This window comes from Ipomoea nil, unplaced genomic scaffold (genome assembly GCF_001879475.1).
Source record: "Ipomoea nil cultivar Tokyo-kokei standard unplaced genomic scaffold, Asagao_1.1 scaffold0642, whole genome shotgun sequence".
In the NCBI taxonomy this organism is placed as follows: Eukaryota; Viridiplantae; Streptophyta; class Magnoliopsida; order Solanales; family Convolvulaceae; genus Ipomoea; species Ipomoea nil.
This window is the reverse complement of record NW_017617070.1, coordinates 693,236-703,140: the sequence shown is the minus strand read 5'-3', so window position 1 is coordinate 703,140 and position 9,905 is coordinate 693,236. Positions and strand designations below refer to the sequence as shown.

Sequence of the window (9,905 nt, the reverse complement as noted above, 5' to 3'; positions counted from 1 at the left end):
CCGAGTCGAGAGAAAACACCGACACATTGTCGAAACCGGTCTCACTCTCATGGCCCGTGCGTTTGTTCCATCATGATTTTGGGATTTTGCATTTGAAATTGCAGTTTATTTAATTAACAGAATGTCATTTGCTATCTTAAATAACTCCAGTCCTCACTCTTTGTTGCATAAATCCCCTCCTTCATACTCGTTTCTTCGTGTCTTTGGTTGTATGTGTTATCCTCTTCTTTGTCCCTATAATCGTCATAAAATGTCTTATAGATCCTCCCCATGTGTCTTTCTTGGTTATCCTGAGTCCTTTAGGGGTATAGATGTATGGACTTACAAACTAATAAGGTGTTCGTGTGCATGCATGTCAGATTTGATGAAGCTGTTTTTCTTTTTGCTACTAAACTCTCTGTGCAGAAAATCTCAGCTTCTCGTGATAAACCGTGGGTTGCATCTATCCTTCATCCCGTGGTGACCAATCCCGATACTCATATTCAGTCCGAACTAGCACAGCAAGCCGCACCGGTTTGAACCGAACCACAGCTGCTAGCAGCGCCTGAGCCGAATGATGGAACACTGCCGGCAGAACCCGGTGAAGCTGAGACAGCCCAGTAGGTTGCCGTGTTGGGTGACTACTCGTCCACGGGGGCGCCCACGGGGACGGTAGACTCGGCCAAATATCCGTACTCATGACATAGAAACACGAAGCTGGTTTCGTGCACCACCTACGGTCTTGACAGCTCAGGTTTACTCCACTAATCCCACTTGTTACACACAGGCTGTCAAGCACTAGGAATGGCGCTAGGCTATGGATGAGGAATTTAATGCCTTGTTATAGAATCAGACATGGTGTCTGGTTCTGTTTAAACATGATCAAAATGTGATTGGATGTAAATGGGTTTTTCAAACCAAAAGGAAAACAGATGGTTCGATTGAGAGATACAAAGCCAGGTTGGTCGCACAGGGGTTTAATTAGGTTCCCGATCAAGATTTTTTTTAACACGTTCAGTCTAGTTGTAAAATCCACCACTGTCAGGTTACTTCTCTCTTTGGTTATATCTTCTGGTTGGACTGTGAGACAGCTAGATGTTCATAATGCTTTTCTTAATGGGAATTTGACTGAAATGGTTTACATGCGACAACCACCTGGATATATTGATGCTCAATTTCCTGATCATGTCTGCTCGCTAAAGAGATCATTGTATGGGTTGAAACAGGCCCCAAGAGCCTGGTTTAATCTTTTCATGCCTTTTTATTATCTGTTGGATTCCAGACATCGAAAACAGATGTATCACTATTTTATTACTCCCAAAATTCCACTTATGTTTATCTTCTTGTCTATGCTGATTACATTCTGGTAATAGGCAGTGATCCGAATCTTGTAAGTTATTTATTATCTAAATTATCTGCTACTTTCAAGATTAGGGATCTTGGTGAACCAGGTTTCTTTCTTGGTATTGAAACCATTAAATGCAATGATGGAATCTTTTTATATCAACAACAGTATATGCTGGATATTTTGAAACGTGCTGGTATGTCTGATTGTAAACCTCTATCTACTCCGATTCCTGTTTTGAAATTAAATCTCTTGCTCACTCTACAGATTTATATGATGATCCTACACAATATCGAAGTCTAGCTGGAGCCCTTCAGTATCTCACCATCACCAGACCAGATTTATCTTTTGCAGTCAATCAACTTTGTCAACACATGCATGCTCCTACGTAACCCATTGGGAACAAGCAAAGCCTTCTCTGACTCAGACTGGGCTGCCTGCCCTGAGGATCGTAAGTCAACCAGTGGGTATGCTGTCTTCCTTGGGTCAAATCTTGTATCTTTGGTGTGCAAAAAGTAAAGAACTGTGGCAAGATCCTCCACGGAGGCTGAATACAAGGGTTTAGCTGATGTTTATGCTGAAGTAATTTGGGTTCTCTCCCTATTGCGTGAAATCGGCGTCATTGGGATATCTGTTTTGAAACCATGGTGTGATAATCTTGGTGCTACATATCTGTCCGCTAATCTTATTTTTCATGCTCGTACTAAGCATGTTGAGATTGATCAACTTGCAAATATATTTACAAAAGCTCTAGCAGGTCTTAGGTTTTCTTTTCTTAGAGACAAGTTATTGGTCACGTTTGTACCCTGTACTTGAGGGGGAATATTAGGACTCTATCTATGTATTTGAGTCTACTTATGATTCCCAATCCTAGTTTCCCTCTATCTCCTCTTGTATATATACCTAGGTCCTGTACTCTTGTAAACTATTAATACAATTCATTACAGTTCTCATTAGACTTATTTTCACATCATCAATTTTACAATGTTCTCATCACTATTTTTTTTTTTACATTCCTACAACTTCAACTCACTTTCAAAAGTGAGTCTAATTTCACACAATATTAAAAACTTATTATCTTTTCTCAATTAATATAATTTTCTCTTCACAATTATTCCTTAATATCAATATATAAATAACATTCAAATATTAATAATAACAAAAACAAAATTCCAAAATACACAAATTTTTTTTTAAAAAATTAAAATTCTTTTTCGTTTACTTTGCCGGAAGCTCCCCCTTTTATAAATATTAAAAAAATAAATAAAAATAAATAAAACTATTCAAAATAAAATATAAATAAAAGAAAAAAAGAAAAAATACAAAAGGTTGTGAATTGATTGACCGTCTTTTTTTATACTTTTCAATCTTTTAAGAAATGAAAACTTGCAAGACATTTAAAAAAAAGAAAACTTACAAGACATGTAAGCAAAAAGAAAAAAAAAAATCACAAAGCAAGCCACATCATCTTGCAAGTCTCCTTCTTTCAGAGATGGGAACAACTTTAAGGAAAATACATGTACTCCCATTTCATTTTTCTTACTTTTACTCCCACACTTAAAATATTGATTTGGACACTTTTACAGGGTCCACAGAAAGAAAATAACCAATCAAATTTCGTCACATCAGGAAGTAAATTTGAGGGAGTAAAATTTAGGAGTACATGTAATAGAATAGTCTAATTATTAGCTTGGTATCCGTGCTCTCTTTCTTGAAAAACAAGCATCCAAAAGAAAGTCTTGATTGTGAACTTTTCGAAGAAAAAAAAAACAGTTTATATATAGAACAAAATTGTCTAACAAGAGATGTAAAAAAAAACACATATCTTGCCGTTTACAAGATAAGCAATAGAGAAATCTAATTATAAAAGACAATTTTTTTTGATTAGGTAAATTAGCATTAGTTATTTAGTTTATCACCTTCCCATAGATGCATTCCACTTCTCCAGTTCGTTTGGCCCTCTTAGAATTGACAAGGGCATGTTTGGTAAAATAGTTAGCGTATAGATAGTTTTGACTGATTTGATCACTATTAATTGTTTGACTTAATTTAAAATAGAGATGACAATGTGTCCCGTTCTTGTCGGGAATCTCCATCGGGAACGAAGAAAATTTTGGGAATAGGGAACGGGGACGAGGAATTTTTAAAATTCCCCGCCGGGGACGGGGATACCCCTCCCCGCCCCGCCCCATCTCCAAATATATATATATATATATATATATATATATATATATATATATATATATATATATATATATATATATATATATATATATTATATTAGAAATTAGGAATTAGATTATTAGTTATTTAGTTAATTAGGTTTATTAGATTTTAAAATTAAAATTTAAAACACACTCAATATTATTTAACTATTCAAACACTGTGTATATATTGGATGAATTGAAATTTGGAATATATTGAATATTGATTGAGTACATTGCATGCACTGATTACATTGCATGCGCACTGTGAATATTGAATGTGTATATATTGGATTAATTAGCTTATTAGAATATATTGACTATTGATTTCAAATTTATTTGTTTTTTATTTTTAAAAATTGTAATACTTTCACACATTGATTATGGGTTGACCGGGGATGGGGATTCTCCGTCCCTGTCAAATTCTCCGTTGGGACGGGGACGGGGAATTTTTCAATTCCCCGTCGCGGATGGAGACAGGGACGGGGATAGGGTCGGGGTCGCGGGGACGGGGACGGGGACGGGGACGGGGAGTATACTCCCCGCCCCGTTGCCATCCCTAGTTTAAAAATCACTATAAGTGTTTGATTAATTAGCTTTTTGTAGTCCAAAATGCTAACACTCAAAACAACATTTTCAATTAGCTTTTTGAGAAAAGAGATTATTCTAAACAACTATCAACTAACCGCTAATTTACCAAACATATTTCTACAACCAGCTAATGTTATCAACTAGTTATACTTTCTAATTAACCCAATCAGCTAACTGCTAATAGCCATTTACCAAACAGAGCCAATATCAACTGAGTAAAATTTTAAATATTATTATAATTTGTAGCTTTAAAAAAAATTGATACGATTATTATAATATTACAATGACATACAAATTTTATGCCGATCGAATGCAATCAATATAATATAATGACAAATAAAAACATTCTTAAAATTGTTTTTGGTGGCCTTCGAAGTTAGTCGAACCCCTGCCTGTCTTGTAGGACCAATAATAATTTGAAAATCAAAAGACGGGGGTGATCAATTTAAAAGTTTAGGATTAGAAATGGCAAAACCACTATATTAAGAGGACCACATATTAACTCAATAATAATAATAAATCATGCATTGCATATATGTTATGTTACGTTGCACCGTACCCTAGCTAGATGGCCCGAGGATAGGTGTGGATGCAGTCGAGCCAGGGGTTGGCGGTGGGCATCCTGATGCGGCGTACGGCCCGCCACACGGCGCTGTTGCATTTGAAACCGGACCCGAACACGATCTGCCAGAGGCGGTCGCCGCCGGCCACCTTCCCCTTGGCCTCCAAGTACGCCAGCTCGTACCATATGCTGCTGCTGGAAGTGTTGCCGAAGCGGTGTAGCGTGGCGCGGCTGGGCTCCATGTCGCCGTCCCTCAGGCCCATGTTGGCCTGCAACTCGTCCAAAACCACCTTGCTGGGCGCGTAGATGCAAAAGTGGTCGAAGGCCAGCTTGTAGTCCGGTATGTACGGCCGCTGCGAGGAGGAGCCAAACAGGTGGCCCCATACCAGCGTTGCGAAGAAGATGAGCTGCTCCGACACCGGCAGAACTAGTGGGCCCAGTGTGGTTATGTTGGTCTTCAGTGCCTCTCCCCCTATTCGGACTAATTCTTTGCTAATCTTCAACCCCTTCTTGCCTTCATCATCCTCTTTTTGATAAATAGCCCTGCTCATCAAAGGATCAAACATTTATAACTACGTTAAAAGTTATATATAGCTCACAACCAATGCACACTTTTTTTTTTTTTTTTAAATTTTTTATATATCATCACATTTTTGAAAATTATTGCTTAAAGCACAATGACAGTAATTAATTATGATACTAACAATGACGGACAATAATGTGGTTGGCATTGGCTAGGAGGTAATGTTGAATAAATTGTTTCAACAACTTTTGTTTTCATTTGATCGTATCACCAACAACTGTTCTTTTCAAGTACACATCACATCCTCAAGACTAACAGGCCAGGTGCATATTTTTGAATATAATTATTCAAGCTACTATAAAATAGTGAGTGCAGTATAAATATTATATATTATTCTAATATATATGTAAATACACACACTTAATTTGCATCATACACATTAAAGTGCTCAACTACTAATATCGAAATATTAATTGATGATGTATTTGCATGTGATCATTCACCATTAGGTACGCATAAATGTACCACAAAGTGTTCAAAAATGCACCACTAGATGTGATACATTTGTGCATTCTATTTTGATACATTTTCGATCACTGTGATGCATTTATGCATATCTAATAGTGCAATTTTTACTGACTGCACAAAAAATTATGTTCACATTTGAACTAGTATATATATATATATATATATATATATATATATATATATATATATATATATAAAAGGCACAATGAGGGTGATAACATGTGTTCTAAAAAAATTGAAATTTTTTCTAACTATCTCAAACTTTTAAATGTATATTATGTACAGTTACAAAGCGTACAAAATAAAACTACGGCTTAACGAAGTGCATCCCGATAATACATATATGTGCCCTCATGAATCTAGAAGTGCGTATGATGAAATATTAAAGTGGATTGTACTCTCACATATCACTTGATGGACTTTGTAGTTTTATTTGTTACAAATAAAATTTAAGATATTTACTAAGATGTCATCACATTTTTTTTTAGCTTTCTTTATTGTCGTTTATTATTCATAGATTGACTACGTACTAGAATTAGTTCTTAATTTGTTTGAAGACTAACTTTTATTGAGTACTTGTGTGAAACTGTTTCACGGATAGATTTTTATCCGTGAGATGGGTAAAAAAATAAGATATTTTTTAGTTATTTTTGATAAAAATTATAATACTTATTACTGAAAATTTAATGTCAATTTGAAATAAATAAGTAAACTGTTCCTTATAATAAGTATTGTAATATTTATATAAGAAATTGTAATACTATTTTAGGGTAAAATGATTGTTACTAATGATAAATATTATAATACTTATAACTGAAATTGTGATTACTTACACAATTGTCTACAACCTGATCGTTCCACGGACAAAGATCCATAAGCGATTTTTGTCATTTTTTTTTTAATACTACTGACTGTATTATAATGTAGTATTTGTTCATAGCTACTTTCTCAACCTACTGAAACACAAAGAGTCAATAATATTTATTTATAATCTAAAAACATAATAAATCTCAATCAAAATTATATACCTAATTTATGTCCATATTTTTAGTGCTAATCATTTTGTTTATTGTGCTTTTAGAGTTGTACTATATAATTTTTTGGACAAAAATACCCCTACCGTTGTAACTTCTGTTATCTTTTCCATTATTGTTACCATGTACATACATTCATCATATATATATTTTTATATTCTTTAATGATAATAATATTTGTAGGTATTATATATTATTATATTTGATTAATATAATAAATAATTTGATTTTATATATATTTTAATTAGTAAGGATTTGATAGTTATTTTTAAAAATATAAATATTAGGTATATATATGATTTTAAACATTGATGGAAGCTACTATACCTGAAGGAGCGGTCGTCGGCGGCTTTGTGAGTCCGAACAATGTGCTCGAGGCGGTACTTGGCGCGGCCGTAGTCGCGGCGGCGGTTGGAGAGAAGCAGGGCGGAGCAGCCCATGCGGAAGAAGCAGTTGGGGATGAGCATGGAGCGGTCCTTGCCGGAGTACCAATTAAAGCTCACCATTTCAGTGCTAACCACCAAAGCATAGGTGTTGGGGTTGGCTTGAAGCATGTCGCGAGCCAAGTCGAGCGCTATGATCCCCGCACTGCACCCCATTCCGCCGAGGTTGAAGCTCAGGATGTTTCCCCTCAGCTTGTAGTGATTGATGATCATGGCGGAGAGCGACGGCGTGGGGTTGAAAACGCTGCAGTTCACCACCAGGACTCCCACGTCTTTCGCCCGGATTTTCGTCTTCTCGAACAGCTCGTCTAGAGCGCCGAACATCACCCTCGACGCCTCCGCCCGGCCTTCTTTCATGGTGGCGGTTTTCTCCGGCCACCCGATTGACTTGGGGACGTAGGTTTCGTCCCCGATGCCGGAAGATTCCAGCACCCTTTTCTTGAATTCCAAGCTAGATTCGTCGAATTTTCCAGAACTCCGGGCCATGTTGATGAATTGCTCCTTTGTCACCTTTGACAAAACCAAGAACACACATGACTCACATGGATGGATCATGGATCTATCGGATCGGATCAAGTGCCCAAAACCAAACATCCTAGCTACTACCTAGTACGTACACGTACTAACATCTACTCAATGTCTACTTCGAACACATCGATCATTTCATTATGACAAATACTTTATTTGATTTAAAAAAGTTTATACTATAATCAGTTTGGTTAGCTAAGTTGTCGTGCACTCTATTCTCTTAAGAGAAATCAGAACTTCAAAACTACTTTTTAAATTTGTCCTTTAATTGAGTCACGTAAATGAACATAAAAAAAGTACATTTTTAATATACTAAAAGCATATTATTTGTGTATTAAATATACATTATACAAAATAATGTACTTTCAGTACTCAAATAATATACTTTCCCTGAATACACACTACTGGAAATTCTGAAATTTTCGACCACCCGAAAATGATCTTAAATTAAGTTGATACCAAAAAGTGGTCGGAAATAGCAACAAAGGTTTTTCCGGATACCAAAAGTGGTCGGAACAAGACTTTCAACTTGATTTAAGATCACTTTCAGGTGGTCGGAAATTTCAGAATTTCCAGTAGTGACAAGATAAATGTTAAAAATATTAAATGTACATTATTTGATAGTATACAAAATAATACTCCCTTCGCCCCATTTTATGCATCTGACTCGATTAACGAGACTTGACTGATGTTATTTTTAATCCAATTTTTCATAACATTAAGTTTAGTTTTATTATACAAAATTTATATATTTAGAAACTACACTAAAAGTACTATTTTCAAATTTAAAAATAAGTAAAAGACACTAAAGAAAACAAACAAAGAAGAAAATGTTCGTTTGACCCATGAATAGTAAGTAAGACAAATAAAATGGGACAGAGAGAGTATATTTTTAGTATTCAAATAATGTACTTTTTATTATTTGTTATCTACACAACTGTGTGAACCATTGTTCATAGAGTAATGATTGTTTGAGTATATTACAAGTTTAAATGTGACTTCTATAGTTAAAGTCTACTCAACATACCTTGTGGTTAAACTCAAAAAAAAGTTAGTACTACTTAGCTAGCTCTATACTTATTAATTAATAATAATAACCACCTAAAATTATAATCTATTCGTTCAATCATCATATCAAATAATGATGTATTAAAAAATTAGCACACTCTGGTTTACTCTATCTAGTTTCGAACCCTATATATATATATATATATATATATATATATATATATATATATATATATATATATATTGCATTTACAACTTGATCTCTCTAGATCTTGTGACTTAGGTTCAGCCAGCTACTGGCTCAGGCCTAAACAATTTTTTCAGAAATTAAAGCTTAATATAGTTTGTCATTTTACTAAAATATACATCACATTTAATTTTATTTGAAAAAAGAGAGAATCTTGAAGTCTTACCTTAAAATCATCGCTTGGTTTGAAACATGCAAAATCAAGAAGATAAATAGGTTTTGGCTTGGACATGAAGTAGGCACAAACAGTGAACACCACAACGCCAAGAAAAGACAGCACCGTAGCCAAATCATACGTGGCGGCGGCGCTATCCCAGATCTTCCTCCACGCCTCTTCGCGCCCGAGGCTCCCCACCTCCGCGCTCAGCGCTGCCACTACCAGAACCGGCACGGCGGCCACGTACACGGCGTGGCTTATCAGATAATGGTACCCTAGTTTCACGTACTTGAGGTTCACCGACGCCAGGAAATCCGGGAGGCGCCGCCGCACCCTGACGGAGAACGTCAGGGAACCGGCGTCCGGGCCGGAGGACTCGACGCCCCGGTTCACTATCTCGGTGGAAAGAAGGCGCTGTTCTCCGGCGGCCATTGCTGATGGATGGATGGATGGATATGATCCGTTCCAAGAAGACCTACTATACAGTAGCTAGTGAATATAAAGAGAAAGGTTGGAATTGAAGAGTATTTATTAGGGAGGAGAGAAGGGTGGGTGAGGGATAGTTAATGTGATCACCGAACATACAACTGCCTGAATGAATCCTTTCCTGCATGTATAATGAATGTATACGAGTTTGAAGGGGTACTTCGTTCATTATTATTATTTTTTAGAAATAAGGTGTCAAGTCTTTTAAATCTGCAATAAAATAATAGTTATTGAAAAAGCTCTACAAGCTCTACAAATGTCATATACGAA

General features: G+C 35.9%; 1 protein-coding gene across 2 annotated transcripts; it reads right to left on the bottom strand.

Annotated features, from left to right (window-relative positions):
• Positions 1-4,372: 4,372 nt before the first annotated feature.
• Positions 4,373-9,644, bottom strand: LOC109174346 (3-ketoacyl-CoA synthase 10-like). Of its 2 annotated transcripts, XM_019323586.1 has the most exons (4): positions 9,159-9,644; positions 7,094-7,719; positions 5,001-5,224; positions 4,385-4,887 (listed from the first exon to the last, which is right to left on the bottom strand). In XM_019323586.1, the coding sequence occupies exons 1-4, from the start codon at positions 9,579-9,581 to the stop codon at positions 4,658-4,660; spliced, it is 1,503 nt and encodes a 500-aa protein (XP_019179131.1). In that variant the 5' UTR covers positions 9,582-9,644; the 3' UTR covers positions 4,385-4,657. The 2 variants fall into 2 exon arrangements, with proteins under 2 accessions (XP_019179130.1, XP_019179131.1); XM_019323585.1 differs by having other exon boundaries at positions 4,373-5,224.
• Between the last annotated feature and the right edge of the window lie 261 nt (positions 9,645-9,905).